At 35.8% G+C, this 16,976-nt stretch overlaps 2 protein-coding genes across 5 annotated transcripts in view; one reads left to right on the top strand and one right to left on the bottom strand.

Moving 5' to 3' along the window:
- Positions 1 to 8,238, top strand: part of LOC148952103 (exonuclease 3'-5' domain-containing protein 2-like) — a 190,928-nt gene extending 182,690 nt beyond the window's left edge. For all 3 annotated transcript variants that reach the window (XM_089089545.1, XM_089089543.1, XM_089089544.1), the window contains exon 11: positions 8,103 to 8,238. In XM_089089545.1, coding sequence (XP_088945671.1) covers positions 8,103 to 8,155 — 53 coding nt within the window. In that variant the 3' untranslated portion in view covers positions 8,156 to 8,238. The remainder of the gene's footprint in view (positions 1 to 8,102) is intronic.
- LOC148952099 (uncharacterized) overlaps positions 4,956 to 16,976 on the bottom strand; it is a 644,245-nt gene continuing 632,224 nt past the window's right edge. For both annotated transcript variants that reach the window (XM_089089541.1, XM_089089542.1), the window contains 4 exons: positions 15,090 to 15,218; positions 10,604 to 10,722; positions 8,888 to 8,976; positions 4,956 to 5,197 (listed from right to left, as the gene is read on the bottom strand). In XM_089089541.1, coding sequence (XP_088945667.1) covers positions 5,050 to 5,197; positions 8,888 to 8,976; positions 10,604 to 10,722; positions 15,090 to 15,218 — 485 coding nt within the window. In that variant the 3' untranslated portion in view covers positions 4,956 to 5,049. The remainder of the gene's footprint in view (positions 5,198 to 8,887; positions 8,977 to 10,603; positions 10,723 to 15,089; positions 15,219 to 16,976) is intronic.

Below are 16,976 nucleotides of genomic sequence, written 5' to 3'. Positions count from 1 at the left end.
TAGATTCACAACTAAACATATTCGCGACTCGCTTCTACGGAGCAATCGATATCTGAGAGAATACGGGCTGAAAGTGGCCCCTGATTATACCAAGGCTGAAAGAGAAGCGAGAAACAAGTTGAGACCGATTCTAGAACAAGCAAAAAGCGAAGGTAGATTTGATGCGTTCCTACAGGGGATGAAATTAAAAATTGAAGACCTATTTTCCTACAACCCTGAATTTCAATAAGTGATCAAAACTGCCCGAAATTTCAACACAATAAGTATGAAGGTGGCCGATGGGGAAAGTGACAGGATTGCAGATGGGGACAAAGAATTGGTTATGAGTGATGTATCCGATACTACGGTCATAGACGGCAACGCGACAGAGACGCCGGTTAGGATGTCTCAAGGGCCAGCGGATTCGGAAGTTAGACCGTTACGGGTTCAAAAAAGACTGGCGGAGAGAAAACTGGAAGATGCAAATCGTCAACCCAGCACTGGTGTGGGAAGAGGGAGTACGCGCCGGTCAGGAGGAAATGTCTGAGGAGGACGGACAAGAAGCAGGGGCTTGGCAATAGGAAACGAATCTAAAAGGTTTATTTTTTATCCGGCATTTACGGAATAGAATTTTTAGGGCCATGGTTTAATGAGTTTGAAAATATGCTTCTGAAATATTCAGGGATTTAGTGGTAAGAAACTAAGTGATTCATGTAGGTTAGATGAGTGGGATATTATAGGTGAGACATGGAGAAGTTCTTGTATTTGCATTCAAGAGTTTATATGTGAGTGCACTTGTGGAAAACCATTGAGGAATGGCAGAGTGTATGGAGGAGTTGCTGTTTTATGCAGAGAAAGTTGTTTTCACTCGGTTTTGAGATTAAAAAGTCAGTCTGAGAATATAGTGTGGTTAAAGGTAAAAATTAATGAATTAGATCTGGTAATAGCAGCTGTTTATATACCACCACAGAATAGTTCATATATAAACGAAAATATTTGAGAGTTGGTGTCAACAGAGATGAGAAAATATGTTAAATTGTATGGTGATAGCTATTTTTCTCTTACAGATGACTTTAACGCGTATACTGGGATTTCAGATGGTGAATTTGAGGAAGCTGGAGATAACTGGAGGAGCTACGTATCGCAGGATCCTTCCAAATCACCTTGGTATTATGATGATTTAAAAATTGGTAAGCGACAGAGTAAGGACCAGAACCGTAGAAGGAATAAATGAAGATCTAACCTTTTAGAGTTTTGTGTGAATGAAAAAATGGTAATTATGAATGGTAGACTGGGAGAAGATGAAGAAGTGGGATATTTTACTTGTTTTTCTGGGTCACCAAGTGTGGTAGATTATTGTTTGGTTGGGTTGAATCTGTGGCCAATGTGTTACAATTTTAGAGTGTTGGGTTGCGTAAGGTCGGACCACTTCCCAATTGCTCTTAATCTATGTCTTCCTGGGCCTCAGGGGTCTATATACGAGATAAGGGTTTGTGGTTTGGAAAGAGATGAGAAGACAAGTAGATCTACAAAGAATGACATTCATATTAGAAAATTGATAAAAATTGTTAAAAAGACAGAAGAGATGGTCAATCAAGGGATAATAAGAGGTAGTATACAGAAGCTAATAGAAGAGCGTAAGGGATTTTCTAAAACTGTTAAGTTGGAGGAGAGTCTAAAGAGACTGAACCAGGTACTGCATGATATATGCATTGGAGCGGGATGAATTGACAGAATTAAGGATAGAAAATCAGAGGAGAGTGTACTGGAAATGGATAGGAAAAAGTTAAAAGCTAGGCTACAAGAAGCATTAGATGTAGTCAGGCTCCAGGGACCAGGGACTTTAGATAATAATTTATTGGCATACCGAAGAATTAGGAGAGTATAAGACAGTAGTCAGAAAGTATAAGAAGATGAAAGAAGAAGAAAATATTAAGGAGACAGAGCAGGCATTAAAGGATAAGGATAGCAAAGTTTTTGGGAAGAAGGTTTCAAGTTCTACCAGAAGGAAGACAAGCCAAGATATCCCCCCCGCGGACACCTGGTCGAGTGAATTAAAGAGGCAGGAGACAACGGAAAATGAGTGTGTATTTGAAGATAATTGGAAGAAGAGTATCAAAGATAAAGTTTCTGGCCCTATAAAGGACGAAGATGAGACTTTAATCGTGCCAGTAAGGTTAGACGAACCATGAGAAAGCTTAAAAGAGATGAAACGAGGTTCAGCCCCTGGTTCTGTTTTTATTCCAGCAGCTCTTTGTAAGTATAGATATGCATAACATTGTATATTATTTCTTTGATATTTACAGCAGTTCTTCGATCTGGAATTCGACTTAGTGAGTGGGACCTGGCAGTAGGAGTGCCGATTTTTAAGAAAGAGAATAGGAATCTACATGAAAATTATAGATGTATACATTTAGGTAATACACTAGGAAAGCTAATGGCGAAGGTATTAGATAACAGACTTAGAGGTTGGCTCCAGAAAACTGAAAGGTTAGCTGAGCAGTCAGGATTCAGAGGGACATAGTACGATTGATCAGATTTTTACATTAAAGTGTTTAGTTGATAAGTTTATAAATAAGAAGGGAGGTAAATTGTATGTAGCTTTTTTGGATTTAAAAGGGGCATTTGATAATGCAAAGAGGGAACTGTTAATGAAGGATTGTATAAATATTGGGCTGCCATACCCACTTGCAAGGATCTTAATAAGTATGTATGAAGCTACAAAGTTTGTTATTAGGGTTGCAGGAAAATTTTCAGATGTAATTTGTTCTAGAAAGGGGGTTAAACAAGGTTGCCCCCTGTCTCCGTGGCTATTTTCGTTGTTTATTAACGGTTTGCCGGATTTTCTTAGGAAGCATAGAGCCCCAATAATGTCATTAGATGTCTTTTGAATTATGCATGCCAATGATCGCAGATGACCTGGCACTAGCGGCGAAGTCTAGAGAGGTTTTACAGCTCTTGTTGGATAGAATTCAAGACTGTACAGATAGGATAAAAATATGCTTTAACGCAAAGAAGTCAGTACTTATTGTTTTTAGAAAAGGGGGTAAGATTACTAGTAGGAAAAGAATAGAATGAGAGAAACCAGATGTAGAAAATAGGGGTGGGATTATACATTTAGGATGTAAGTATTAGTCAAATGGCAAATTTGGAAAGCAGCTGAATCTAAGTCTTGCTAAAGGTAAGTCCTGTACCTGTGCTATTACTGCTAGCCAACTGGCAAACATGCAGAACATGAAGATGCATAAGCAGATATTTCAAGTAAAGATTGAATCGGCTATGCATTATGGATCTGAAGTTTGGGGATACATAGCTGGTGAGACGATGGAAGAGATTCAGTTTCAGTATTTTAAGAGAGTTTTAGGCTACATTTTTCAACGAATAGTTTAGTATTGAGAGGAGATCTTATGTTTATTTTCGTTAAGAAGTGATAGGCTAGTAGGGATGATAAAACAATGGGAGAAAATCCTGAGTATGCGCAGAGTAAGGATAACAAAAGCAGCATATTTAGAAGCTCTGAGGATCCCAAAGAAGATATTGGATATTGCCATCTCAAATATTGACCATCTCAAATAAAGAAGGTACTCGATTAGGGTGAATTTTAAGAGCAATGGATTGGTGGCATAGGGATTGGATGGAAAGAAGAAGAAATTGCAATTTCGATTAGCGACATGCTAAGGGCCCCGAAGATCCATATTTTGTTTATACAAATTACTATAACCTAATCCTTTGGGTTATATGCAAAGGCCAAGAAACAATAGAGTTAAAACCGTTATTTTAATGCGTGGTATCAATAGAAGCAGTTACGTTTGAGCATTTGTGTTGGGTCAAATGAGTTGCCGCTAGCTGATAGAATGAGGTGAGACCTAGGAAGGTTTAGACAAGATGATGGTCCTTATTTTTACTTCATATGTAGGAGAAAGGAAGATCTGTTTCATTTTGTGGGCACGTGTGGTGAATTAATGGATTTAAAGAAAAAATTGTTGGGGACTCAGGTTTGGGAGAAGGATGAGATAATAAATTTATTAGCAAGGAAAGATAGGGGAGGTATAAAGAGATTCGGAAGGTTCCTGACGATGGGATAGAGCATAGAGAAAGGTTTTTTGAAGATTAGGGGTGAGGGTGATATTTCACTAGTCTAGATTATAGTTTTGTGCCAATCTATGTTTGTATGAAAGTGTCTTAGTTTTTGTGACCACGGCCCTCTGGGCTTTTGTGTCAATAAATTCTATTCTATCAAACTGATAATAACAAACTGCAATAAATAAATTAATGGAAACATCTTATTTTTAGGTTGTTAGAAAAAAAAACTTAAAAGCCAAATTGTTTTTTCAAAACCCTCTACAAGTCCATATTAATATCGGTACTCTATGTTAAACGAACTCTTTTATATACTGCAATGCAGACTAGTCACGACATAGACCGAGACGCGTGATGAAAAACAGGTTTACGCTGTCTTGTAGGATATAAACAAAGGCAAGAACTATATTTAAACTGTTGTTTTTTGGGGTTTGGGGAGGGGGTGGGGAATAGGTACCTAGGTTTGGTCAAGTTAGGTTACGTATTAATATATACTATGCTTTACGCCCCCCCCCCCCAACCCCTACCCCCCTAATGTGAAAATATATAGCCCAAATTTGTTTCTAAACTATTATGCTATGATGATTCTAATGGTGCAGTTTTAATTTTGATCTGGCACAATTTTTGTTGGATTTCAGGATGTTTTTCAAAATTCCCATAAGTGTATACACGTAGTAAACTTTTACCATTGAAGGTTTAACGAAAATGACAGTTACTATTCCTGAATTAGCTTCAAATTGCGATCTTTTCTCACTTGACAGTTACCACGGCCGTTGATTTTACCGCGTTTTCATGCAATTTACTTATGCTGCCATGTATTATTATTTTGCCTTGGATTTATCGTCAAACCTTCATGGGTAGATATTTTGACACATATTGCTTTTTACAATGATAAGTGTCGATAACACCGTTTATTAACAAAACACATTCCACATATAAAAAGTGGGAGACCATCTTCATGTACAATTCAGAAGGAAGGAATGTATTTCTTTATTGTGATTTTAACAAATCAGGTGTTATACTTTCTGGAACTGCTGGAAAGTCCAATAGTGACAATTTGGCTGCTTCCGTTCCGAGGTGAAGGCTCTGATCGGTAGAAAAGTTCTGAAGAATACCCGATATATAACCAGCCGCAAAACTAAAAGAAAAAAGGTCAAGGTAGATGTTGCAAAACCGAAGGTAGACGGATAAAAAAGTTTGAACGAGAAAGTGGAAACAGTATAAATAAATACCGAAAATTTTTATTTCAACAGGAGATTTCTTCTCCTGTTGAAAACAGAAAGACAAAAAACAACTTACATATTATAAGTTGCATAATACAGCATATACGAGAGATAAATACAAAACTAACAGTTACATTTAAACAAACAACTTCTAAAGCAAGGGCGGAACAAGGGAATAAATAAGCAAAACAATTATGTTTGTTTTATTAGATTTATAGACATTCGCATTAGGTTTGTTTAGTTTAAAAGCTCCATCTCTACTTGGACCAATCCAAGTATTGACTCAACTGCAGCGACTGCAACAGACTCCAAACTCTTCAAATGGTCAAGTGTTGGGCGATATTTGATATCGATATTGATATATCGATATATCGGACAAAATATGGATATCGAATATCGAAAAGTATTATCGAAGCCGATATTTTGTAGGGGTCTCTAACCCCCTAAATTCCCAGCAGAAAATCCACCACATGAAAATTCTCCAAAATTTTAGCATACATCTTCGAGATTCTTTGCAGGTTTCAATTCTTTCATCTATAATTGATTTTATTTATCCTTATCTTACATCTTACCCTGGCATCTTTTTTGCAAGAATTCAATTCCGGCTCCCGAGTCATTTCGTGTGAATTATTACCAACTGAGAATGAAAAGTTCACAACAAATGATGTTATAATGAAAAGTTCGGATTTTGAATGTTATCAAAGCTAAACTAGCCGATCAGACAGAGTGAATTTTCTCTGTCTGAAAAATTCTGCCAGGGAAAAGGAAATATCTGTCACACATTTATTAAGATAAGGTAATCTAGCTTAATTGTACATATATATATATATATATATATATATATATATATATATATATATATATATATATATATATATATATATATATATATATATATATATATATATATATATATATATATATATATATATATATATATATATATATATATATATATATATATATATACATATATATATATATATATATATATATATATATATATATATATATATATATATATATATATATATATATATATATATATATATATATATATATATATATATATATATATATATATATATATATATATATATATATATATATACATATATACTGCTGATGCTATTGAGCCTCACCTTATGAAAATTGCGACTCAGCGAGGGATCAAGGAAAAGGTTGATGCTGTAGTGACTGATAATGGAGCAAATGTAGTTTGAACCGTAAAGGATGCCGCATTCCACGTAGATACAGGAGGGACACATGTTTCGGGCTTCGTATACATTCTACATTTGATGTGGGGGTTCTATTAATTATACTGTTGAATTTTTGCCTAATATCAAAAAGGCTATAAACACAGTCAGATTTATCAGACGTAGTGTTGTAGCTACCGACAAGTTGCGCCAGGTTCAAATCCCTATTGACAATGTTTGCACCAAAAAACTAAAATCTGATATGACCACTTGATGGAATTCGCTTCTCACTATGTTGCGTAGTCTACAAGATTTGAAAGAGTCGGTAACAAGCGCTTGCTTGCGCTTCTCGGTAAAGTGGACCTCATACTCACTGATAGTGAGTGGGGTGTTATTCAAACGTGATTGCGATGCTTACACCCTTTGAAGGGACAACTATGGAGTTCCCATCTAAAAGACATATCCCATCTCAAAACTTCTAGCTTTGTCCGAGATTTGAGACGCCACCTAGCTCAGTTAAATTTTGGTGGGTTTTTAAATTTGACTGAGGACCCTCGAAAGGCTGTGGTTAAGAAAATGCATTGTAGGTTTATAAGCCTTTGTCGCAATTGCCACATATCTTGACCCGTGTTTCAAGAAAATATATATTTCACCTGACGATCTACAATTTAAGAGCAAAATTGCAAACGAGATAGATTTGGCCTTGCTGGCTGTTGAATCTTAATCAGAAGATACAAGCACCATCGCAGTCCCTACGATGCAGTCATATCAGAATCATGCCAGTTTGTGGGGTTCACGCGATGAAGTCCTTATAGTCAATGCAGGACATGCTTCGACAGAAGCTGAATATCTCATGGCTATGCAAACTTTCAATAGGGAGCCAATAGTTTCAAGAGAAACGTGTCCACTCAAGTGGTGGAAGTCTCGTGCTATGGGGTCCCAAAAACACCTGTACGAAGTTGCAATGAAATTCATGTCTGTGCTCGTTACCAGTGTCCCTTCTAGAAGAATGTTTTCCAAGGCTGGTCAGGTAATTATGAACGGTGGAACCGACTCTCAGGGAAAAACATTGACATGCTGCTGTTTTTAAATAGTCAGTAGTTTATTTTTCTCTTGTCCTGAGCCCAAACAATTTCAAATCTGGGTTTTTATTATATTCATTTATGTAATCGAAATTTATTTTTATTGTTTGATATTATATTATTTGAATTTTGAAAAAAAAAAGCTATATAAAATAACCTTTATTTACCATTTAGGTCACTGAACTTCGGCAAATGTATGAGATAGCAAAAAACTGATCCGAAATATCGATATATCGAATATCGAAAGTAACAATATCGATATATCAATTAATCAAAATATCGCCCAACACTAGTTAGTACCGCTTTTGTTCAGGATAACTTTGTCTTTAGAATTATGGTATCTGTTGACAAATGTTGCTTTTTACTATGAACTGTTTCATCCTGGGATCCCTTAAGTGTGAGGGGAACTGTGATGCACCTTCTCTCGCCTCTATTTTTCTTTCAGGTTCCAGACTATTTGTACAACAATCCTTCGATCATGAGTGTTCTTTGAGCAAATCTTTTTTATAGGGGATCTTCCAACCCTTCTTCTCTGTTTGCAGGTACGCTTATGGATGTAATTTTTTGTGCTACACCTACAACAGTTCTGCAATAAGAAGGGAACTATCACCTCGCAGCACTCACGCTACAGGCTTAATCAAGAAATATTCCTTAGAATGATGGTAGGTTAGGGGAATTCTTTAATCCCTCCCCCTTTTTCTTCTTTATCCATCTTAATGCTCAATAAAAGCTATAAAAGTATTATGTCCTGCAAACGTAGTTTTGAGGCTTCAGGCCCCCGCCCACTCATAGAAACAGATCCACTGACTCTCCTCCTCGTCAGATTATGCACAGTTATACACCAGTGCAACTAACTTCTATGACGCTTCTAATAAATTAAATCCGTTAAATAAAGCTCTAAAAAATTCTATATTACCACGGACTGTTTGATAAATATTCTCAACAGTGATTTTGTATCTTGGAGCAATGTTGTCTCTAGAGAATTAATGTTTGTTTTTTGGGTGAATTAACCTTCCAATTGGTAGTTACTCAATTTCAAAGACTTGCAGTGCATCATCATGCTATTCATGTTGCCACGAATTTACTTTAAATAAAAAAAGAGGTACAGCCCCAATCAGAATCCTAAAGGCAAAAATAGGTAGAAACTACATTTTGCAATTTCTAGAAGTATCTTCATCTCCATATATCCATCTGGTATCCTGGATTTATTTTGAGATTTATAAGGATTTATACAGATGCATATTTAAGGATCCATTATAATAGGTGAAATCATTAGATTTTTTCTTTCTGCAAATCTTGTTTAAGCAAAAATATATTTACAACTTACCAGTCACCGGCTCCAGAAACGCTTACAATGTCCGCAGGGTCAACTTTTGGTGGTGGAAAATATATTGGATCCCCTCCTCTCGTCATAGCCTTCAAAATACAAATACTAAATAAAATATCAAGCTTGAAATGAAAGGAAATTACACTTTAAAAATTGAAGGAATGAATATTTAGTAGAACTCTGAATATGATATTAAATACGAAAAGAAAACAAATAAAAACAGTTCTTCATGCTAGTTCTTGTTGAAATCATAATCACACAGCTATTGTTAGTGTATAGAATTGAAGCGTCTTAAGGACGGATATAGGAACAAAATCGACATTGTAATTGTCGATAGCATATTATTTGATAAAAAAAACCTTCGAGTTTTGATATTATAAATAAGATACTTTCCCCACGAATCATTTATATCTTTATCAGTTTGTTATTTTCATCTTCAAAAGTTTTACATATTTTAGTCAGGCAATTTCTACATTTCATCGTTTTGCTCGCATATTTTCCTCGCATATTTAAATGAGAAAATTGCAATTTTTTAGTCACAAATTTCGGGTAGTCCATTAAATAAGTATTTTTAAAATATTTATGAGTAGAAAACCTCATGAAAGCAGAAATTTCACTACCTCTACAGCTGTAGTTGTAGCAACGTTGGACATCAGTGCAATTTCCATTACTTGCTGTTACTCTGTGTAAGTCTTGGTACTTGTCGGTTATATAATACACAGTCGAGAATTTCGATCACGAATGACGCAAACATGAGACAAGAAACTGGTCAAGCAACTTCTTTATACCAGACAATTAGCTTTGGCTTGGTTGGAAAATAAATTATAGCTATATTTTATTTAAGTATTTAGTTGGTATTTTGGTTTCATTACGTTACGTATTTAATATATGCTATGCTTTACCCCCCCCCCCCTAATTTGCAAATATATAGCCCAAATTTTTTTTCTAAAGTATTATATTTTTATCATATTTTGTTTTATTTCATTAGCATTCACCAAACTTCACTTCACGAGTGTGTAGAATATAACCGACTAGTACCTAAGTCTTTAATAATAAGTGTTATCGCAATTTTCTGTCTCTAGGTAGTTTCCCCTTTGATTCTGAAAATTAGGCATAGCTCACTTGGCCTCTAAAATCTTCCATCTGTTCCTTAGAAAGTTCACAGTTTGCCCCTAAGAAAATTTCAAATTTTCTCGGTGGAGGTTTAGGGGGCTGGAGCCAATTCCAGATTTATAAACAACAAAATATTATAGCTACTTTTTTGAGGAAATATTCCTTCTTTCTTGTTTTTTTCTCTTTTTTCAAGCGCATAATTAGTTGTGTTTGAACCTCAAGTGCTTTTAGTTTGGAAACGACGTTTTTGAAATAAGGTGGTAGCGCTGTTATAAATAAATTCCTGTCGTGTACCTGCGTTTCTGCCGTGTACCACATACGAGAATGACAACGACTGAATAGAAGATAGGGGAATGGGTAATGAACATTAAGTAAAGGCCTAGCCTATTTCCTCCACTTATGACTACAAGAAAAATTGTTAACACCATGCATAGGCTATCAAAAAGAAATTTTCAATTTTACTGTTTTTGGAAGAGTGGGGAGAGGGCTTGCTATACCTTAGACTTGAAAAAAATAAAGAGATTTAACCAACTAGAGATTTAAAAGCCTACAAACAATTTGTTGTTTTAAATTTGACAAGTGAAGAACCATCGAAAAACATACCGCAATTCCATGTTGCCCCATTGTGACCAAAATGTTTGGAATGACATCCAGCATTTCTTTGCAGCACTCAGAAACGGATTCAAATAAGTCTTTTCCGGATAGACGTGTATCAACCTTTTCTGTGGAGTTTAATATACGTTATATATGTGAATATACAAATAAAGACAAAGAAAAATTATGTATAAAAGTTGCATATAATTGCATCTAACTTTTTATTCCATCACTATAAATCTACGGGCTAATGCTAATAGAGAACTAGGTCTTTTTGGCAGCATCTTACTTCAATTTTTCAGACAGTTTAGGATGTTTTTTCCCCTGAGCTCAGGTAGCAATAGGCTGTATGTTTGGCCGGAATTCTGCAGTCTGGAGAAAATCCTGCCGTTCCTGACAAAAGCAGAATTTGTGGTCTTATGGGCATTTTTTTGAGAATCTTGTGTTAGAAATTTGGGCGCTGATTGGAAGAGTTTTACTAAATAACTTCTTTAACCTATTTGGAATAGAGTGATCCTGCTTATATATAAAGCTTTGTAAGAGGACTTTTATAACCATCCCAACCTAAATTTTTCTAAGTTCGTCAAGAGTCTCAGGAACAGCGACTTTAAATAGACCACATACAACTATACAGCCTCATACAATTTAAAAGGTCTTTGTCAAGAAATCACAAAGCCATTTTTCAATCTTCTCATGGTATAAAAGCTCCTTTCAGCAGTGCTGACAGAAACTGGTATCGTAGCAAACATCTTTAATAGTACATGGACATTGAGGAAGAAGCTACTGCCACAAGCATTTCTGACGTTCACTTCATTTTCAATTTTAAAATTGAAAGAGCTTTATGAATAATTTTCAGATCTTCTGAGCAAAGGATTTCACCAGTAAAAAAAAACTAAATAAGAAAAACAATCAGGATACTGAAGTTTTTAAATAATTTGATGGTTAAAATCTAAGAAGAAGTTAGCTTAAAATGCAGAAAATTGTAACCTTTTACCAACTATTAAGTAAAACAATGTATATTCCATGTGTCTGCAGCTAAAATAATTTGCTACAAAAGTTATCATCGCTATACGATTACCGCTATGAGGCAGAGCAAGATCTAGGAGGACAGGAAAGGAAAGGCTCCTTGGCGGCATACTCGGGGTGACAAAAGAAGCTAAAGAGTAAAATAAAAAAAAAAACTTCCCAAAAAATGAACTAGTTCAACGAAATTATCTAAATTGTAATGTCCTAGCATTTTGTCAAGCTCAACTGTACGTTTTTAGTAGCCTCAGGCCTTTCCCTTGTGTTTTCTTTATGGGTTTGTTTGTACATAAAGATGATAGAGCATTGTGATCGGTATTGATGATGCTTCAATGGCTATCTGCTGTCCAGCTATGTAAGCAGCTTAGATAGGTCACTTTGTTAATAATTTTAAGAGTTTCCATATACGAAAATATGGGGGCAAACATTTTTCTTCTTCTTTTTAATGAAGGCACAGAAGAGGTATTTTTCAAAATCTAGAGGTGGTTTTGTTTTCTTTTTGCTAATGAAAATGCTGGAAAACGCTATTTTTCATGATCTATCACGCAACTGGGGCCACTGCGAGTTTTTTATACTCCCCTATAATTTTGTCTCATTTAGGGGGTTTGTCTCATTGTTCCATTTTGATATAATTTTTAAATAAACCAGTAAATTTTAAGCTACAGAAATTAATATTAATTACTCCCAGGCAACGTTAGCATAATCATAGCTTTTTGTTTGTTTAGTTTACATTTAGTGCTTAAACACCTCAATTTCAACAACAGAGGCGACTAAATGTTTTCTAAGAGCTAATACCCCGTCTTATAATGATGCTTAAGTAGAACATCGTTTAATTTTCTTTGTTTATCTTAGATATGAAAGAATTCACATTTTCAGATGTGACCTTTTCTAATTGTCTTATAAGGAAATGAAAGACAATAAGCAGGGAAACAACATAGAAAATAATAATAAGGAAAAGAGAGGAAATAAGAATACTAAGGAGAGGTTGGTATGCATCTTGACTCTATTAATAATCTTATACATGAATTGTGCCACATTAAACTGGAGCTTTGGGTATAGGGTGTCTTGCATACATCGCACTCAAAATTTTTTCCCTCAGTACGAGTTCTTAGGTTTGCTTATGATCTAGAGGGGAAACGTTTCAATATAAATCAAAACAGTCGAAAGGCTTTTACCAGTATGAGTTCTTTGGTGTCTTGTTAAAGTGATTTTATAAGATAACCTTTCTTCGTACATATCACAATCGAATGGTTTCCCCCAGTCTGAGCATGTATTTTTAGCATGATGTGATTTAACGTCAAAGTGTCTGGTACACTCTGCCGCCACACTGCCTAGTCACATCAAAAAGGGATTTTTGAAGCAAAAGGGAAAGGGATTTTGAAGCAACACAGGAATCCCGTGACCACTTATAAACTGTCAGATGTTTCCCAAGAATGACAGCTGAGAGTTCAGCATCACCCCTCTCTCTCTCTCTTTCATTACTTTTGGGTCATCAGTTGCGTTCTTTTCAGTGTTCTCATATCTCCGAATTTCCGGGAATTTCACCAAAATCTCGCCAAAACGGAGCGGCAAAAACGCTTTGGCCTAGAAGTGTCAAAGCTTTAAACCCACCCCTGTATACAGTGCTTTTGCTTTATTTTTAAAGCAATAATTAGTTAAAGAGTAATAGGTCAATAGCGTAATTGTGGGGCTGACATACAGAATATCCTTAGAGAAACATAGTTGCTTGGCCGTTCTACCATGCCCAACAAAATGGATGTCTCAAAATTCTGACTGGGTGTGTTTGGAAAATAAATGGACTTGCAAGAAGGGCTGCTTGCTTTCCAATCTCTTTTTACTCTTAAAAGGTGCACTAGAACTTTTAATTTGAATTGAATAAGCTCCCTTAAAATTTCCACTAATATTTCTAGCCATTATAGAGTGCCACTGCCTATGATAGTGCTTATGTGCCCCTTTGAAAACATGTTACAATCAAGCTATTTACAAGATCAAACAAGAAATAGAAAAACTCTTAACATTTCAAAATGTATAAGGCACATTTTCGAAGAACAGCAAGGGCCATACATGAACATTGTATTGTTTATTTGCCCACGATTTTTACATCTGAAGCAGATACACCATTACCTTCCAACGCTCGCCTGTAGACGCAATAGTGACCTTTCAAGTATCAATGAACGTGATTTAGTTTATCTTTACGCGCCCACGAAATATGTACATGCACAAAACTGATTTTACATGTACTAGCAAAAGAGCAGGCTTTGCCAGCTCTTTAATTAGAAATTTAACTCACTCAGGCTTCATCCCTCACACCATTGTCAGTTTTTAAGTTTTATTTCGGGGGGGGGGGATTACACCCCTTGAACATCGAATTTTTTGTCTTTGTTTAGCCAATATTTTTGGAATTTTTCTAGTCTATGTCTATTAACTTGGTTCCAAAATTATAATTCGTAAAATTTCTGTGTTTTCAGCTTAATTTGCTTAGGACCATCAATCAGAAAAGTTTATCTCTCTCCCTCTCTCTTTCCCCCTCTCTGTCTCTGTCTGTGTGTGTGTCTGTCTGTCTGTCTCTCTCTCTCTCTCTCTCTCTCTCTCTCTCTCTCTCTCTCTCTCTCTCTCTCTCTCTCTCTCTCTCTCTCTCTCTCTCTCTCTCTCTCTCTCTCTCTCTCTCTCTCTCTCTCTCTCTCTATCTCTGTCTCTCTCTCTCTCTCTCTCTCTCTCTCTCTCTCTCTCTCTCTCACTCTCTCTCTCTCACTCACACACACTCTCACTCACTCACTCACTCTCTCTCGCTCTCACTCTCACTCTCTCTCTCTCTATCACTCTCTCTCTCTCTCTCTCTCTCTCCCTCTCTCTCTCTCTCTCTCTCTCTCTCTCTCTCTCTCTCTCTCTCTCTCTCTCTCTCTCTCTCTCTCTCTCTCTCTCTCTCTCTCTCTCTCTCTCTCTCTCTCTCTCTCTCTCTCTCTCTCTCTCTCTCTCTCTCTCTCTCTCTCTCTCTCTCTCTCTCTCTCTCTCTCTCTCTCTCTCTCTCTCTCTCTCTCTCTCTCTCTCTCTCTCTCTCTCTCTCTCTCTCTCTCTCTCTCTCTCTCTCTCTCTCTCTCTCTCTCTCTCTCTCTCTCTCTCTCTCTCTCTCTCTCTCTCTCTCTCTCTCTCTCTCTCTCTCTCTCTCTCTCTCTCTCTCTCTCTCTCTCTCTCTCTCTCTCTCTCTCTCTCTCTCTCTCTCTCTCTCTCTCTCTCTCTCTCTCTCTCTCTCTCTCTCTCTCTCTCTCTCTCTCTCTCTCTCTCTCTCTCTCTCTCTCTCTCTCTCTCTCTCTCTCTCTCTCTCTTGCTCGCTCGCTCGCTCTCTCTTTCTTTATTTAGAATCGAAGAGATTGAAAATTTAAAACTTAAACATTCAAATTCTCAAGGTCCTCCCGACAAAACGTTGAAAAGACTCATAACCTTCAAAATTCAACGGAACATGATTTAAACTTACTTAGCTTTAGATTTTCCAAAATAGCATCGAGTTCAATAATGTTTGGAGAAATGTATCGAAGACTAGAAGGCACATGGTTTCTTAGAAACGGCCGTATAGACTTCTGAACATCTGTAGTTTCATACCATACTAAATAAAAAAAATAATAGAATTACACAATATTTCATCGAGCCATAACCCATAGTAACTGAAACTTAAACCACATATAAAATAAAATGTCATATGTAAAAGAAGTATCATTTGAAATGGAATCAGGAATGGTAACAATTATAATAGTAACAATTTCAATTTTTACAATAGCTGCCATTGCTGGTAGTTGCGATTGAAGCTATTGTCTTTACAGATGTACCTGAAATTATTCACTCTAAATATTGAGGCATTTTAGCGTGATGTTGTGACTTCATCAACCATAATACGGAAACAGTACCTAAAAACGCTGTTTTTGTGTGAAAAAAACCTACTTCTTTAGTACTATAAAGGCGAATTTATATGCACTGGTTAAAAATTTATTTTATTCAGTTTCTGATATGGAGGGCTGAAAACTATTTATTTTTATCTGCCGTAGTTTTCTAGAGTTTCTAAAACTTTTCAAAAATCCCCTAAATTATTTTTTCACCGCAACTTTTTTTATCTAAAATTGAACATGTTCACTATTAATTTTAGTAAAAACTTAAATAAAGTAAAAAGTTTTATCCATGCTTTGAACATTCTTACCGCAGGAATGTGTTACCAAAAATGACGCTACACGCCATCCTCGAGTTGCGGAAGAGTCTGATAACCAGTGTACTGTGGCAGCTATTAATTATCGACTCATAGTTACATTTCATTTAGTTACAGATCAAGAAACTTATATAGGAGATTTCTCGACCAGGTGGAACGAAAATTCCCTTGGAAGTTAAGGGACCAAATCTTTGGCATACAAAAATTGAATGCCAGTGTTTTTCTAATACTTACACATTATTAGAAAAAGGATCAGAAATTAAGATATTTTTTTTCAACTGAAGGTGAGGAGCAACATTAAAATTTGAACAGACCGAACAGAAACAAACAGAAGTTATTCCGTATATAAGGGGCTTCCTCATCTTCAATACCTTGCTCTTTACGCTATAATTTGACTTTTTATTCCAATTATTTAAGAATGACTCCTTGAAACACAAAAGCCATTATTTAGAATAAGATTCTTTTTTAAAGTGCTTAAAAAATTTAGCATGAAGAGTGAGGGATTGAGGAGGGGGCAGTCCGCATTATATAAGAAACAATTTTTGTTCATTCTAAGTTATAATGTTGCTCCTTACTGTCAGTTGAGAAAACTTGTTTTTTTTTTATTTACTTATTTTTAAGATCCATCTCGCGTGATTACTCGTGATTTGTTATTTCCTCAGTTATTCCATCCCTGTGCTCTAGTTTTCAGCCTCTCTCGTTGCAAAATTTTTGCTTTTTTTTAGTTTGAATCTTGGTATAAGAATTATCACTTTCCGTCTTTCAAGTGACTCAGTATGTCACGAAGCGGCAGAATATTTGGAGAATATAGAGGATTTCAAAGTGTTCATTTCCATAAACATTTTCTTGCATCATAAAACGACCTCACAATGTCTGAAATGATATTTGAACTGCTTAAATTGACGATTTATTGAAAGAGCAACAACAGTTTTAGTTTGTTTCGAGTTTTGCATGATAAAAACTGGGAAAAATACCTTCAATCAGTATTTGTTTTTGACACAGATGAAAAATTTACCTCAGATCAACGATTCTAAGTTAAGAGTATTTATAAGAAGTCGTGAGTTGAAAGAATATTTTTGAACTCTTGCAACCATGGCCATAATCAGCTTATTTAGTTTTATTGCTCGCTGTTCAACTTGGGTGAAAAAAGATGAACAAATCAAAAAA

Source organism: Artemia sp. Qi Xiang Cuo, chromosome 5 (assembly GCF_049724085.1).
Source record: "Artemia sp. Qi Xiang Cuo chromosome 5, ASM4972408v1, whole genome shotgun sequence".
NCBI classification, from domain to species: Eukaryota; Metazoa; Arthropoda; class Branchiopoda; order Anostraca; family Artemiidae; genus Artemia; species Artemia sp. Qi Xiang Cuo.
Note: the sequence above shows the minus strand (reverse complement) of the source record. Positions and strands in the feature narration are given on the sequence as shown.